At 58.3% G+C, this 15918-nt stretch overlaps 2 protein-coding genes across 2 annotated transcripts; both read right to left on the bottom strand.

Annotated features, from left to right (window-relative positions):
- Positions 1–2578: 2578 nt before the first annotated feature.
- On the bottom strand, positions 2579–10997 carry Ncln (nicalin). Its single transcript, XM_038330051.1, is given in 24 exon segments — positions 2579–2938; positions 3018–3096; positions 3179–3232; positions 3696–3859; positions 3939–3977; positions 4058–4145; positions 4831–4861; positions 4864–4909; positions 4911–4970; positions 4972–5153; positions 5240–5328; positions 6147–6162; positions 6165–6207; positions 6209–6250; positions 6879–6911; positions 6913–6959; positions 7480–7558; positions 7560–7576; positions 7686–7830; positions 8038–8076; positions 8078–8155; positions 8157–8230; positions 10815–10973; positions 10976–10997. Coding segments are annotated over 24 exon segments (1686 nt in total). The 3' UTR covers positions 2579–2878.
- A 1803-nt stretch (positions 10998–12800) lies between these two features.
- Positions 12801–14722, bottom strand: S1pr4 (sphingosine-1-phosphate receptor 4). Its single transcript, XM_038342687.1, has one exon. The coding sequence runs from the start codon at positions 14689–14691 to the stop codon at positions 13552–13554; it is 1140 nt and encodes a 379-aa protein (XP_038198615.1). The 5' UTR covers positions 14692–14722; the 3' UTR covers positions 12801–13551.
- Between the last annotated feature and the right edge of the window lie 1196 nt (positions 14723–15918).

The raw sequence follows: 15918 nt of genomic DNA, 5'->3' as shown, positions 1-15918 counted from the left end.
GACACCTCCAGTCACTGCAGGTGGTGTCACCATAGCTATGTGGTGGGAGACTGTGGCTGCTGGTCCAGGGGAGACAATCAGAAAAACGGTGTGTGTGTGGGGAGGGGGTCCCATCACCTTGCCCTGGCCTTTGTGTCTGCTCAGGTGTGGGCTCTTCTGGAACTCACCTCAGCCTCAGCTGTCTAGATCCAGGGCTGACCCATTCTCTGGGGTGCTGAGCACCCGACCCACATACACTTGGCACTGGGAGCCCCTCACCCATTATGACAGCAGGGGTTCCCTGAGGGCAGAGTTTCCAGCAGCAGGGACCTGGACTCAGAGCCTTGAAGGCATGAGAGGGGCTTCTCCTCCCAGGGTTCAGGGGAGTAACAAGCACCAGCACCCAAGTCACCAGTCCCAACCTGGATGGAACTGTCGGTATCACCAGCACCCATCTGCCTGGCACAGCATAGGCATCTGTGGATGCCACAGATGGCAGTGACTTACAACCTCTTTGCTATTGAGTTTTTGAAGCAAGGTCTCATGTAGCCCAGGCTGGTCCCAAATTTACTGTGTAGCCAAGAACTGATCCTACTACTTCCCTTACCATGCCCAGTCTATAAGTCACTTTCTAAAAGCAGCTGTAAACAGGTGCAGACCTGTCTGTCTTAGAAAGCTGAGGCAGGAGGATTGCCACGATGCCAGAAACTGCAATGACACATTCCCTCAGAAGCAGAGGTTGGGGAGCTGGTGCCTGCCACAGTGACCCGAGTTTGGATCCCCAGCACCCACATAAAACAGCTGACATGGCAGTCACATGGAACCCCGGAGTATAGAGGGCCAAAAACAAGGGCCCAGTTTCAGGGTTCAGAGGCCCTGAGTCAAAAGATAAGGTGGAGGGCCTGGGCGGGTGGGTGGCTCACGTCTTTAAGCCCAGGGACTGGTGGGGGGGGGGGCCGGGGAGACGGAGGCAGAGGCAGAGGCAGAGGCAGAGGCAGGCAGATCTGTGTTGAGTTTGAGGTCAGTCTGATCTACAGAGCGAGTTCCAAGACAAGCTACAAAGCTACAGAGAAACTTGTCTTGAAAAACCAAAAAAAAAAAAAACAAACAAGCAACAAAAGGTGGGGGGCTGGCGAGAGGGCTCAGTGGGGTGAGGTGCTTGCTGCCATTCCCGACAACCTGAGTTCCATCCCCAGGACAGGCAGGGAAGGAGAAAGTGGCCTGTGGTGGTCGCCCCCCAGCAAGCACACATGCACATCCAGGGACACTTGCAGAGGCCCCTGGAGCCCATGACCCTGCAGAGGTAGAAAGCCAGATCTCAGTGCAGGACTCACAACTGCTCAGCCCCATGGGCTCCCAATTCAGCCGTCAGATGTCCATAGGGGTCCCCTTCCCCTCTTGGCTCAGGACCACAGCACTAAGCTGCCCCATCGCACCAGCCCCAGGGCTTTGGCACAAGTTATGCTCTCTGCCTGAACCCAGACCCCTGCAGTCTGCTGGTCTGTGCCTCTGCAGCAAACCTGGGTCCGTTTCCCTCAACGGCCAGATGTGAGCAAGTGTCTATTCCATGCTGAGTGACAGGACCCCAGCCTCACAGCAGTAGCTGAGCTGGGGTTTGGTGACTGACTACAAGATAGGGACTTGAGTGATGGCAGAGCCTGTGTGAGCTTGGCAGGGGCAGACTTTGCAGTGATGGCCCCTGTCCCATGTGACATGTCCCCAATTCTCATCCTCTGAGAACTTATCCAGTGCCAGGAAGCAGCTGTCAGGGTGGGAAGGAAGGGGCTATGGTGGCCAGCAGGGCACTGGGCTGATGCTCCCATGAGCCCAGTGGGAACTCAGGTTCCTGAAGGCAGGGGAACCCACAGGCGTGGTCCTTCAATATGGCTTTTATTTTCTAACCCACCAACTGCAGGCCCGGCCGCCAGCCCAGCCCTGCCTGAGCAGAGGGAGGTGGCACCGGCCTCAGACCGGTAACCAGCTGCTGGGACGAGAGTGAAGAGGGCTGGACCCCAGCAGTCCACGGGGGAGGGGCGGGGGCGAGAGTGCCGAGGGCCAGGGTGGCAGGCTGGCCCCTCCTGCCCTATGACACAAGTGCCACCGGAGTGACGGCCACTGCCGCTGCCAGGCAGAGGGTCTGGGTGGGCCAGGCCTCCGCAGGTGCTGGAGGGATGCCAGGCGCTGGCCCCAGCTGCCCCTCCAGGTCCAACACCTCCTGGGTCATATTGCTATCGAATCGATTGCCCATGAGGTCCCTGAGGTCGACTGCCAGTGCTGACGTCCTCCCCTCTCTCCCTCCTGTGGGCAGGGACACCTAGGGTGTGCTGGGCCTGGCTGTTTCATCCCACACTGTGAGAGGGGCTGGGTCCCCAGAATTCATCACAGGCAGGGAAACCGAAGGGGGGAGGAGGAAGGTGGAGAGACCTTAGGGCTGCAGGCTGCCACCTGGGGGCCATCTCCCTGCCCTGTCCCCAGCACCTGGTGACGGTGGTTGGGGTGGCTACAGGCCGCAGCTGGAGAAGCCAGGTGGGTCTAGGGGTGGCTGAGGTGGCAACAGGCAGAGGGGGAAAAGGTAGGCTGGGGAGCAGCAGGTGAGCCATAGTCAGGTGCTAGCCAGTGCCAGGATAGGTGGGCCTGGTGCTGGGCCCCTACTGATTGGCCACAGAGGAGGGCGGGGGCAGGCTGCTGGGACCCAGCCAAGCCTGTGGCCTTCAGTGCATGTGGCTGGGGGGACCATCTGTCCCATTGGGCTCATCTGCAGGTGGGCGGGGTTCTCCACCAAGGAAGTTCAAGGAGACCGGGAGAGGTCCCTGCATCCTACTGAACTCTGGTTCAGTCTAGCCGCGTGGGTGCCCACACGTGGGCCGGTCCCTCCTGAGCCTCCTGTCCACAGCCGTCGTCACTGGGCCTTGGCTTTGAGCAGCAGTCTCTGCACAGTCTTGTACAATAGGTGGAAGTGCTGGTGGGGACACAGCACATCAGGGGACAGGGACACGACGGGGCCACCTTGCCCCCCGGTTCCCTGCACAGCAGCTCACCTGGACAGCTGTGTATGCCATGCCAAGGTATGCCCCGATGCACACAGCCAGCAGCAGGTCAAAGATGGCTGGTTTGACCCTGAAGGACAGTCCGTGGGGTCAAGGATGCAGAATGGTCACCCCAACAGCCAGTGGTCCCTCGGCTCTAGCCCGCCACTCACCTGTAGGCATTCATCACCTGCTTAAGCTGGTCGTAGAAGACAAATTCGGGGTCCCTGCCAAGAGACAGCCCTGTTCAGTGCTTCTCCCTGGCTGAGGCTCCATCTCAGAGGCCCCCGGGAGGCTGCTGCAGGAGCATGACGGGCTGCCCAAACCACACATCCACAGCTCAACTCAGAAAGCAAAAAATATTTTTGCATGTGTTTTTTGTTATTGTTTGAGACAGGGTCTCACTGTGTAGCCCTGGCTGTCCTGGAACTCACTCTGTAGCCCAGGCTGGCCTCAAGCTCAGAGATCCACCTGCCTCTGCCTCCTGAGTGCTGGGGTTAAAGGCATGCGCCACCACTGCCTGGCTTAAAGATATTTTTTAAATAGTCGAGAAAGGGACTAGAAACTTCCCTGCCTGGGAAGTCTTTCTAGGGAAGGATGCAGCCCAGGCCTGGTGTCCACGCTGTCCCTTGGCCTTGTCCCCCTTGCTGAGGACAAGGTGAGGCCACAGGGACTGTGCCTGCTGCTCACCGCTTGTCGGCCTTCACATGGTGCTGCCGCACGTCCTTCAGGTAGCGGCTCAGAAAGTGCTCAAGTGTACTCAGGAATGTCCCGTCCTTGTCCAGCAGCTGCGCGGCCCGCGGCTGGTTGGTGAGCCAGTCCATCACTGAGTCCAGCTGCTCCTGCTGGACCTGCTAGGGCCAGGTGCAGGCTGGGGTCACGCAGGGGTCACAGCAGGGGTCCCCAGGGTCCCACCCCATGCCCACACTTTACCATCTGTTCCGTGAACACTGGCATGTCCGGGGGAGTCCCCTGCAGAGGGAAGGGACAGGGTGAGGCAGCCCAGCAGGGCTGTGTGCACCAGGCCAGGGCCAGGACCTTCTCCTTCTTACCTTGTCTGTCAGGTTGTAGATAACCCGCGTCAGGGCCTCAGCGATGATCCGTGTGTTCCGCGTTAGCGTCTTGGAGTCCACCCGGGCCCTTGAGAACACAGGGATAGGTTCTTCAGATAGGGAATGCTGTCCCTGGTTGCCTGGGTTCTGGGAATGGCTGGCCACAGGGACCAGGTAAGGAGTGTGTCTGACCATGGACACCGCCGCAGGTGCGAGACGACCCAGTGTGGTGGGGAGCCTAAGGCGTAGTGTGGGGACAGGGAACCCAGGGGAGGTCCTGTTGGGGAATGTGTCCACCTCAAGGCCTCGCGAGGGGGTGGAACAAGTGACCTTCCTTCAACACGGCAGCCAGCCTTAGCGGCTCCAGGTGTGGTGAACCAGCTGCCTGCCCTCCCAGCCCCACCCTCGCCCTGGACAAACGCCCACTCGGCTCCACGTGGCACACAGCTGTGGCCAGCCCACGGGAAGTTCCAGCATGGGCTCTGTTCCCCCTCATGAGCAGCAGCTCTTGGTCCCACGCCAGGAGTTTTTCTTCTTGGAAGGAGTGAAGCAGGTGCCCCCCACAGAAGGGTCTAGAAAGGAAGCCCAGAGAAGACCCTAGGATCTAGCCCCCACAGAAGGTATTATACAAGATGCAACACCACCCCTCCCCTTCTGCGGAAGATTCTAGGTGTTTCCTTACAGGTACTGGAGGCCGTCCCACCAAAGAGTGCCCCATGGAAGGTCCCAGGAAAAGACCTGGAAAGTGGCTTGTCTCCCGGGCGCCCGCTCACCGCACTTCCATGATGCTGCTGCGCGGCCCGCACGGTGGCTCTCCAGGTGTGACAGCGTGAAGGCGGGCAGCCTGCGGATGAGCAAAGCGCTGCTTGCTCCCAGGCCAGCAACAGTCGTCTGCCAGGTTGATCTTCTTGTGCAACCATGGAGAAGCTGACGTCAGGGAACTGGTGCGTGGCCACTGTCTCCAGTTCACGCAGGAAGGCGTGCTGGCAGCGTCCCCTCCCGAGGTGGCTTGGACACTGCAGGCGCAGGTGGCTGCCGCGGCCCACGGTGTCCAGGCAGAGCACGAAGGCTACATTATCCTGCAGCAGGCTGGAGTCTGTAGGACAGGCCCATGTCAGGGGCGTGAGGCCCCGCCCACCCAGACTTGCCAGCTCACCGCCTGCCCACCCAGGCCCCACCCACCTGTGTGGTCCAGGCTGTCCTCCAGCCATCGCTTGGTGCCCTGGTAGTTGAACTTGCCTCCTCCTGATGCGAAGAACAGGAGGTTGTACCTGTGAGTGCGGATGTCACGGGACGTGGTCAGGCCACAGGTCCCTGACTGGGCACATGGAAACCCCAGATCTCTCCAGACCTACCACAAGGTGACACACCCCACACCACCCCAGGGAATCCCCAAAATGTGAGTCAATATCCCGAATGTTGCAGAGGGAGGCCTTTGAGGACATTCATGTTGAGGACCCCAGACCCCACGTCCCCAGATGCCAGTGGCCAGCTGAAGCACACCTTGACTAGAAGGACCCTGAGTCACACAGATGCCCCACACCCTCACCTGTTTGGGAACCACAGCCAAGCTGCCCAGTGATGACACACGGGGCAGCCACTGAGCCCAGGTTGTTCCTGGCCCATACTACTGAGCAGGCCACTGGCACATAGGGCTGTCAAACCAGTCGGACTGGTGCAGGCCATGAGGGCCTGGGGTGAGCAAAAAGCACAGCTGCCTCGTGGCTGGTAAGGAAGGGACGAGGGCAACTCCCATGTATTGACTGAAGCTGCCTTGTGACCGAGGAGACGGAGACCTGGCAAACTGGCTTGCCACTCTCAGGCCACCCTGTGTGCCCAGATCACAAATGTTTAAGCCACTCTCACATGACCAGCCCTGCAGCCAACCCTGCGCGCACTCAGGACACATTTGCTGTCACAACTGTGGACATGGACTCCCACAGAGCCCCACCCAGGAGCAATCCCAGTACAGAGCCGAGATTGGCTGCAGTCATTCCTGGTCAGGTCCAGCCCTTCTGGGAAAGGCAGCATCTGGTGTGGGGTGTACCGTGGGGTCACCTGAGGGACCGCCCCCATGGCTGGCACTCACGCTGCATGTGTGCGCTGTACGTGTAGAGGCGTGAGAAGAGACGAGCCAGCTCCAGCAGCAGCGGAGATGCCACTACCGTTCGAATCGGCGCCCAGCGACAGCCACTGTGGGCAGAAGAACCTGTCGGTTACGCCTCCTGCAGGCCAGGCCTGTCCATGAGGTGCCAAGCCTCACGTGGGGCACAAGCAGGTAGAAGGGAGACGTGAAACAACCCACGGGAAGGAGGATCTCTCAGTTTCAGGAGAGCCAGAGCTCTCAGAGAGCCCATGTCCAATGAAGGGAAGTCAGGGGCAGTTGGGCCCATCTGCCCTCAGAGGCTGGGGACCTGGTGGCACTGGAGACCAGTGTGGTGGTTTGCATAAGAACAGCCCCCAGAGGGTCATGTCTTTGGCACTAGCTTGAGAGGAATGAGGAGTGATCCTGGGGAAGGAAGTGTGTCACTGAGGGTGGGCTATGAGGGTGGTCCTTCGGCCGGCACAATCGGACTGCAGCGCTCAGTTACTCTCCACAGCAACTCGCCTGACGGCCGCCATAATGAACAACTGCATGCGAGCCCCAATTAAATGCTTCCGTTTATAAGGAGTTGCAGCTGCTGAGGTCACCATGGGTCAGGCATTCTGAGTCCCACAGTGCATCACCCAACACGTTGGTGCCTGGAGCAGTTGGCAGCCCCCTGTCTTGCTTGCCTGAGGTGTCCCTTCTCCTTCCTTGGACTGCACACCAGGTACTTACCGGGGCCACGCCAAAGGCGTCGTAGTGAGCCAGCAATGACAATGGTAGGGAGGTCCTCACCTCCCAGCCTGTCAGCCGTCCCTGTGGAGAGACAATGGAGCGATGGGTCCCGGGTTGCTTCCCAAGGGTCACCCTGGTATGCTGTAAGCCTTGTTTCCCCCAGGGCAGGCACAGGCCATGCTGGCTGGTGGCTCACTAACGGACAAGAGCACAAACCATTTGGCCCCAGGATGGGGGCACACAGCGAGGCTGTCCTGCCCAAATCCTTAGACCTTCACAGCCTGCTCATCTCATGACAGCAGCTATGGGGATGCTGCAGACGTTCCTGTGGCCTGTCCTCCAGCCTAACCCACCACCGTCCCAAGTTCTGTGCCCCCGACCCCAGAACTCTAAATGGGGGGGTTCTTTATTATAGAGGGGTCTCCTGTATACCAGGCCAGCATCAAACTCACTATGCAAGCCGTGGACGCCTTGGTCTCCCAGGTGTGGTGCTGGGCGAGTTCCCGGGTCTCCCACCCCTGGTGTACCACAGAGGCAGAGGCATGCCTGGACCTCAGGGTCAGGGCACAGGCTGTGCACAGGCCCTGTGGCGGGCACTCACCCTCCACGCTGGTGATCAGCCAGTCGCTCACCGCCTGGCTCTGGGCTCCGCTGGTCACCATCTGGAAACCGTTGGCTGTTGGCTGTGTGCAGCAGCACTGGGGACAGAAGGGACGGGCACTGGGCCCATGGCTGGGGTGGATACTGCAAACACAGAGGCCCCAGCTGCCACGGAGAACATATCACCACCCTCACGCCTGGCTCAACCTTCAGCAGCGGAGGCAGAGCCCTGAGAGGCAGAGGCAGCCTGGGTCTGCTCATAGATGGACAGCAGGGCCTCATCCTCCACGGCAAAATACACTGGGACCACGGTCTCCATGGCCAGCATCTCAGGCTCAATCTCCATGAATTGCTGTGGGGAGTATATGCATTCAGGATGCCCGGGCCACCCCTGGAGTGGCTGCCCACCTCAGCCCCTGTTCTTAACGGCAGAATACGCAGCTGAGTATCCTCAGGGACAAGAAACCTTCTTCAGATGCAGAAGGGCAAAAGTAAGCGACCCAAAGACACACTCCAGATGCAACCTGGGGAGCAAGCGTGGGATAGTGTACAGGCTCACCCGGACAACATCCTGGGGCACAGCGGCCATGGCCCGGGGGGAGGATGATGACCACAGCACCCGCTGATTGTCGCAAGGCCTTCTGGTAGTGCTCATAGGAAAAGTCCAGAAGCCGCATAAAGCACACAGCGGCGGCTCAGCACGTCTGCGTCCACTGTGCGTGCCTCCGTGTTGAGCACTGCATTCCGTGTGCATGTGGGGGACACGGGGTCACAGCTGCAGGCCTCCCAGTGTATGGACACCATGTGGGGCCTCCACACCAGCACACAGGCTGTGGGGTGTGGCTCTTAGGACACAAGCATGGGACACCTGCCACACAAGTCAGGGAAGGGCCAGCTGGGCCCTTAGGATCTGTACTGCATAGGTCAGAGGTGAACCGCCATGGACCTCAGGTCAGTGGCAGCTCCCTCCAGGAACCAGAAGCCCCCTAGGTCCTGGACCCACTTACATAGACTGGGTGGAATATCAGATGCTTCATAAACGCACAACTGCCACCATGGTGACGGCAGGCAGCACCCTGGACGCACATGGCCAGAAGGGGGCAGTGAATGACTACACAGATGGTGGTCACAGCTCGGTGCAGAGGGGACTCGGTCCTGGCAGGGCATCTGGGGGCATCATCTGGACGCCGACGACCCACATCACACCAAGGCCCAAGTGTCAAAGGGAGGCACTGGCCGGGTGTAGGTCAGGTCATGTGTGACTGACCCGACACGACAGGGTGATGGGGACTTGCGCTCACAAGTTTGAGAGTCTGTGGGAAGCTTAGAAATGGCCGAGACCTGAACCTACAGGAGCCTCAGGCCCAGGCCCAGGCCCAGCTGGGCCCTGGCTCTCACTGTCCAGGAATGCACAGTATGGGGGCAGGGAGGGGGCAGGGCCAGCCAGGGACCCCAGGGACCCCCTGGTCCCCCTAGGGTCTCGCACAACTATGGGGATCCTATTACAGGGAGGAGAAACACCTCTCCCTCTTTAACCTGCTCCCGGTCAGAGGGTGCTTCAGATGCCAGCTCTTCCTCGAGGTCCCTACAGTGTCCCCAGAAGGCCAGGAGCTGCAGCAGGGCAGCACTGTGCACCCGGCTCTCTTCCTCATGGTGGGTGACATGGAGGCCCCAGTGGGCAGTGCTGCCCAAAACCCACCGTGCTCCCCCACAGGAACGGCCAGGCTCCTGTGACCTGGCCTGCGGCCAGCCAGGGTCATAGCCCCATCCCTGCAGTCCAGCCCTCTAATGACATCAGGTGGCCCAGGGATGCCATGAGGGCAGGCTCAGGTGCACACTCAGCAGGCTGCTCCCCATGGCGTTAGTGACCGAGTGTCAATAAAACTTTATCCACAAGTGCAGGGGAGGCCAAGCTTCGTTAGTTGGCTCCAGGCTTGTGGAGATGTAACTCAGAGTCACTGAGCCACTAGGGAGGCAGACAAGACACGGAAGTCCTGTACCAACCCCACGCTGACAAGAAGGCAGGTCCCAAGGAGGCCAGAGTCCACAGAAGGAGGGATGGTGGTCTGGTCACACCCTACCATGAACCTCCCTCCACGCCACTGTCATTTATGTCTCAACAAAGACCCAGGGGAAGTTGGGTAAGGGGAGCTTCAGCGAGGCTGCAGAGGGGAGCCCAAGGGACTTACACAGGGTTTCTCAAGACCTAATCTGGCTGGTCATCTCATCGTGGGCTCCCAGGGGCGCAGAGAGGGTGCAGGAGCCCCACAGTTCACTATTCAGCCAAGGAGAGACGGCCACGTTAGGTGTGCGGTCCACTGAGGACACGAGCTCATTCACACTCCAGCTCAGCTAGGGGCTGATGCAGGCTGTGGGTGTGTGAGCTGGGCATGGACATTAGGAACTGCCCTCTGGACCTTGGAATGCTCTGGAATGACTCTAGAGGCCAAGGAGATATGCTGCCCAGCTTGGTAGCCACTGGCTCCATGTGGCCATTCAGTGGTACCCTACTGTTGACAGGTTTTGCTGGTGACACTTCAGAAAATGTCAGGTCACAAGCAACTTCAACACTGGGGGACACCTGACCACACCCACCTACTCGGCCCTGTTGACCTTCACCCTGATGGTGCACTGGGTGGCAAGCCATTGTTTCAGAGCACTGTTCTCAGCCCTGCAAGGCACAGGGCAGCCTCCGGGATCCCCAATTAGGGGCAGCCACATGCCCCCCCCCCCCCAAGATGCAACATTCCTTTAAAGAGAAATAACGTAATTCTTGGCACAAGGGCCCATGTGGTTCGCATAAAGAGGCACGGACCTAGGCTAGCACACACAAAGGGACCCGGCCTTGACGCTCAGGGACACACTAAGCATCAAGGCTGGAAGGCAAACTAAAGAACCAGACAGAGGGTTCTAGAAGGACAGACACTACAGGCAGCAAAAGGGAGGCTTTGAGAGACCCAAGACACAGGCGTGAGGACAAGACCCGGGGAACCCTGGCGAGGGGCGGTGCTGTGGGAACCAAGGCCCCGGGGGCTCCCAGGACAGTAGGCCTGTGGTAACCAGTGACAGAGAGGGATCAGGGTGACAGGGGATCAAGAAGAGGCGAGAATCTGGTGACGATGGTTTGGCGGGGTGACAGGAATCAGTGTGACAGCAGGGGTCTGAAGGGACAGGGAGGAGTGGGGTTGCCAGGAAGGGGATCACTATGACTGGGGAGCGGGGAAACAGTCGGGGGATACCCGGCATGACAGCGGGGAGATCGCGGTGACGGGGGAGCGGTGTGGAAGTGGGGGGGGGGGATGGCAGCGACAGGGGACGGGGTCAGGGGTCGCGCACCGTACGGCTGGCCCTGCAGGTCGTACTGCTGCATGCGGTACACGGTGAACTCGTGCGCGGCGTCGGCGGCGGGCAGCGGCGGCGCCACGAGCAGCAGCACGGCGGGCAGGAAGACGATGAAGCCGAGCGGCAGGCACGATGCCTTCAGAACGTTCTCAGCACCTCGCCCGCTTCCTCCAGCATTCCGGCAGGCGGCAGGCCGCAAAGGCGGCGGCGGCGGTGGCTGATGGCGACGGGAAGCGGCCGGGGATCCGCGGACTCAGCTCGGCATGGGCTGCCGCTGAGGTCCTTCGGGCAGAGCCACAGACAGCCCGCGGCTGCCCAAGGGTCCTTTGGGCAGCGCTGTGGACCGCTCTGAGTGCCGCACCACCTGCCGGGAAATGTAGTCTTTTATGTGAATTATAGGCGGGCCCTTTCCCCCCCTCCCGCAGGCGGGGGATTCCTGGGAGTTGAAGGCACACTGAGACTCGCGCTAAGGTGCAGTAGTAGTAGTAGTAGTAGTAGTAGTAGTAGTAGTAGTAGTAGTAGTAGTAGTAGTAGTAGTAGTAGTAGTAGTAGTAGTAGTAGTAGTAGTAGTAGCAGTAGTCTTGAGCGCGGAGCACTCTGGGAGTTGTAGTCCCGCTGTGTTGCGCCCGGGACGAAGGTATGGCGTACATAACTTCTGAACTCATAAACTCCAAGTGGCAAAACACCGAGAGTTTAAAAAGCTATTAAAAATCATTTTCAGTAAAGCTTGCTTAAGCCGTGTGTTTGGAGTCGTTAACAAGAAGGACGATCAAGAACCGAAAGTGCAGGACGTGACCTTGCGACCCGGAAGGAAGTGAGGGGTCGGCATGGGAAAGTGCCCGGCTGGTGCCTTGTTCTCCTGGGACGTGGGATGGTGGGAACTGGTGTCGCCCTGTCTCTGTCAAAGGGGAGGGAGTTAAAATGAGCAGAAAAAGCAGATGTGAAACTTAATGAGGGCTCAGAGCTCGTCTTGTAGTTCCTAGAGCACACGACATCCAGTGGGTGTCTGCATTCTGAAGTGAATGAATGAAAAGATAGCTATATATATAAAATTCGTGCCGGGCATTAGTGGCGCACGCCTTTAATCCCAGCTCTCGGGAGGCAGAGGCAGACGGATCTTTGTGAATTCGAGGCCAGCCTGGTCTGCAAAGCAAGTTCCAGGACAGGCTCCAAAGCTACGCAGAGAAACCCTGTCTCAAAACAGAGATAAATAAATGAATGAATGAATAAATAATAAATAAAAGAATAAAAAAATAAAATTCGTAGCAAGTGGTAAGGTTAGGTAAGGCAGGAAATTGGTACGGGCTTTAGTGGCAGTGGGGAGATAGCTATGACAATAATGAAACCAGTTGATGGTGGGGAGGTTTTTATTATGCCTATTCATATTTGGGACACATTGAACCTGAAAGTTTTGGTTTTTCTATTGCAAATTCAAATTTAATTTTGGAGTACTCAATAAGGCTATGGGATTTGACCAGTCCCAGTGCCTCGGGTTAGGGTAATTTAAGGTGTGAATTGAAATTATTTGTCAAAAAATAATAAAATAAAGTTATTTGTCGCTTACACCTCTAGGGATACAATAAACAAGAAATAAATGACCAAACGCTGCTACCCACCCACCAGCAGACACGGGTAAAAATTGCATGTGAGAACTGGCATGAGCTGAGTCTGAGTCAGTCTGCAGTAGGCGCTTGGTAAGTGCTGGCCTTAGAAGAACGCTCAAACTCGTGGAGAACTCAGGATGATGTGTTCTCTGATAGCCAGGTGAAAAAGCAGATTCTAAGACTCAGAGTGCTGGCCTTGTCCCTGAGAGTGATTGCTCTGCACCAAATGGATGCCAAGTGTTATACCAAGCCCCATGCTAAGCACCAAGGTCACAACCCATTGGAGTTAAAAGTGTAGAAAAGTCAACAGATGTGTGCCGTCCTTAGAGTCACCACTGGTGAGACTTGGTTACAATACGCTGAGAACCCAAATGTGTAGGTTTCCTTCATTTTTTAATAACTCTTACGCAGCCATGCATGGCTCGAGGCTGCGCTTTCGAACAGTGGATCCACGGTCCCCTGTTACACACATCACCATGGTTCAGAAACGGAAGGGTGAGGCCACGGGGTTACCGGACCAGGTCAAGATATTGCCCCAGACCTGGGGTGGGAGGGTCAGTTCTTCCCACATAAACAGAGAAACTGACCTGATGGAGGGAGGCCATGGGGGGCGGTTGGTCTGTCCCAATGGGGAAGTCATTGTGGAGAGAGATGATTGACCGTGCATCTCCGGGCCCCATTCGTTCTTGCAACATATCAGCAAGGCGGCTGCCCTCAGACAAACAGGGCAGGCCCCCCCATCTCAGCACACCCCAAAGCACCACTAGGTATGACAAGGAGACTCGTTTCAGCAGCCTCCCCCTCCCACCCCCCCCCCCCTGCCCAACACGCACATGTGTGACTAAGAAGGAACCACAGTGACCTGTCCTGTTGGTGAACTCGGACATGGTGTGTCCCCTTCATCTCCTGGTGAATGTGAGTCCAGACTGAGACCCAGACCCATTGGATCTGGCTCGAGCCATTCTCTCCTCTGCCCGACATTCAGCACGGCAGGCTCCATGCACAGACCCAAGGACCTGCTGGCATGTTTCCGTCACCATCAGGCCAGGATCGTGTGTCCAGTCCCTTCTCACCTCTCCCGGGAAGGCCTGTGCAGTGCTCCCCCTGGCAACCGGCCCATCCACGCTCTAGATGCTCCGGACACTGGAAACGCTAGACAGCGGCTCGCGCATCCTGAAGCTGTGTGACCTGGAAGCCCGAAAACTGTCTCTGGTCCTCAGCGAGCTGTCGGTGGTGGACGCACCGGAGTGGACCTCGGTGATCCGAGTCAGGCAGTCACCAGGACCCCGCAGGCCCAGCCAGAGACAGCCACAACAGAGGAAGGCCAGCACCGAGCGCTGCACCTCGCGGCTGCGGAAGGAGTAGATGAGAGGGTTGATGGCGGAGTTGAGCACTGCCAGGGCGAGGATCCAATCCATGCCACGCAGGTACTCCTGGGCCCAGACGTTGGAACCGAAGATGTCGGCCAGGAGCAAGCCGAACAGGGGACCCCAGCACACCACGAAGGCCACCAAGATCATCAGCACCGTGTTGAGCAGTCTGCGGGCCTTGCGGCGGGCGGGAGCCCGGGGGCACTTCTTCCCGTTGACCCGGACCACCCTAAAGATGGCCCCGTAGAGGCCCAGGATGGCCACCAGGATGAGGGCGAAGACCACCACGCAGAAGAGCACGTAGCCCTTGGAGTAGAGGGGCAGCAGGCTGGAGCAGCGCGGGAAGGCACACACGCAGTTCCAGCCCAGGAGGGGCAGCAGGCCCAGCGTGGCCGCCAGCAGCCAGCACAGCCCGATGCAGCCGTACACGCGGCTGGTCTTGGTGGCCCCGCTCTCGGCCACCCGCACCATGGTGGCGAAGCGCTCGCCGGCCGTGAAGAGCAAGCTGAAGGTGGACGCGGCCAGGGCCATGAAGAGGATGCCCTCCCGCAGGAACCAGTGAGCGGGGGACAGCTGGAAGGTGTGCGTCCCCGACAGCAGCACGTTGACCAGGTAGGCCAGGCCGGTGAGCAGGTCGCTCAGCGTGATGTTCAGCAGGCAGTAGTACACCCAGCGGTGAGACCGCATGCGTGTGGCGATGGCCGCCAGCACCACCGCGTTCTCCAGCACCACCAGGCAGCCCGCCGCCACCGACGGTCCCCGCAGCGTCCCCAGCCCGCCACCGTCCTCGGGGCCCCCGCGGCCGGCCAGCCGCCCACTGTGGTTGTAATGCAGGACGATGAGGAGGCTGTGACCGCTGGCCGCCAGCCGGTGACAGGACCAGGTGCTGATGTTCATGGCCTCCCCCGGGGACAGACTGACAGAGAGGCCCCGGGCAGGGTGGAGTCGCAGCCTGGCCTGGGTTTCCTGTTGTTTGAAATTTCCTGTTATGCTTAAGGTGCCCCCGGGTGGGTGGGGGTGAGGCCACGGCAGGGAGGGGCATCCTGAGCAACTGTTGAGGGTGTCTGGGATGAGCCCTCTGGCACCCCCACCCCTGCTCAATGTCCTCTCCTGTCCCAAGGACGGGAGGCTGTGCAGAAGGAGGGGTTATCACTACAGGACAATGGGTACCACCTGTGGTACCTACCCCGTCCAAGAACCTGCTGCTCCCAGCGTGCTTGCATACAGCAGGGGCTTAATAAATGTCAGCCATACACAGATGGCCCATCGTAGGCCTTCGTTACTGTGTGCAGCCAGGGTAATGCCACCAAAACACATTAAGTGCCACCGTGCCCAGCAGGTGCTTCAGAATGTTGTTTTGTTTTTCGAGACAGGGTTTCTCTGTAGCTTTGGAGCCTGTCCTGAAACTCACTCCGTAGACCAGGCTGGCCTCAAACTCACAGAGCTGCTCCTGCCTCTGCCTTCTGAGTGCTGGGATTAAAGGCGTGTGCCACCACCGCAGGGTGCTTCATAATTTTTAAAAAGTTTTGTTACATTTATTTGTTTTTTTCTATGGTATGTAGGGTGTGCAGGCACCACATCACAGGCAGAGGTGGCTGAGGTCAGAAGGCAGTTTACAGGAGAGGGTTCTCTCCTTCCACCTTGTGGGTCCCAGAACTGAACTCTGGTCCTTGTGGCTTGGCCACAAGCCCCTTTATCCACTGAACCATTCACTGGTGCTTAATGTTTAGTGACCTTTTACACAGCAGGTGCTTAATCAGTGTTTGGTGTGTATACACAGAAGATGTTTAATAAATGTGCACCCCAGCACACAGGAGGCAGAGGCAGGGGGATCTCTGTGAGTTCCAGACCAGCCTGGTCTACAGAGTGAGTTCCAGCACAGCCAGGACTACACAGTGAGACCCTCTCTTGAAAAAACAAAACCAGGGCTGGAGAGATGGCTCAGTGGTCAAGAGTACTGACTGCTCTTCCAGAGGTTCTGAGTTCAATTCCCAGCAACCACATGGAGGCTCACAACCACCTATAATGAGACCTGGTGCCCTCTTCTGGCTTACAGACAGGATACTGTATAAGTAAATAAAAAAATAAATCTTTTAAAAAACCGAACAAATAAACAGTAATAGT

This window comes from Arvicola amphibius, chromosome 1 (assembly GCF_903992535.2).
Source record: "Arvicola amphibius chromosome 1, mArvAmp1.2, whole genome shotgun sequence".
In the NCBI taxonomy this organism is placed as follows: Eukaryota; Metazoa; Chordata; class Mammalia; order Rodentia; family Cricetidae; genus Arvicola; species Arvicola amphibius.
The sequence above is the reverse complement of the archived record's forward strand: the minus strand, read 5'-3'. Positions and strand labels throughout refer to the sequence as shown.

Bases quoted from the DNA above. Each gene is read 5' to 3' on its own strand.
- S1pr4 (XM_038342687.1), bottom strand. From the start codon at position 14,691: ATGAACATCAGCACCTGGTCCTGTCACCGGCTGGCGGCCAGCGGTCAC.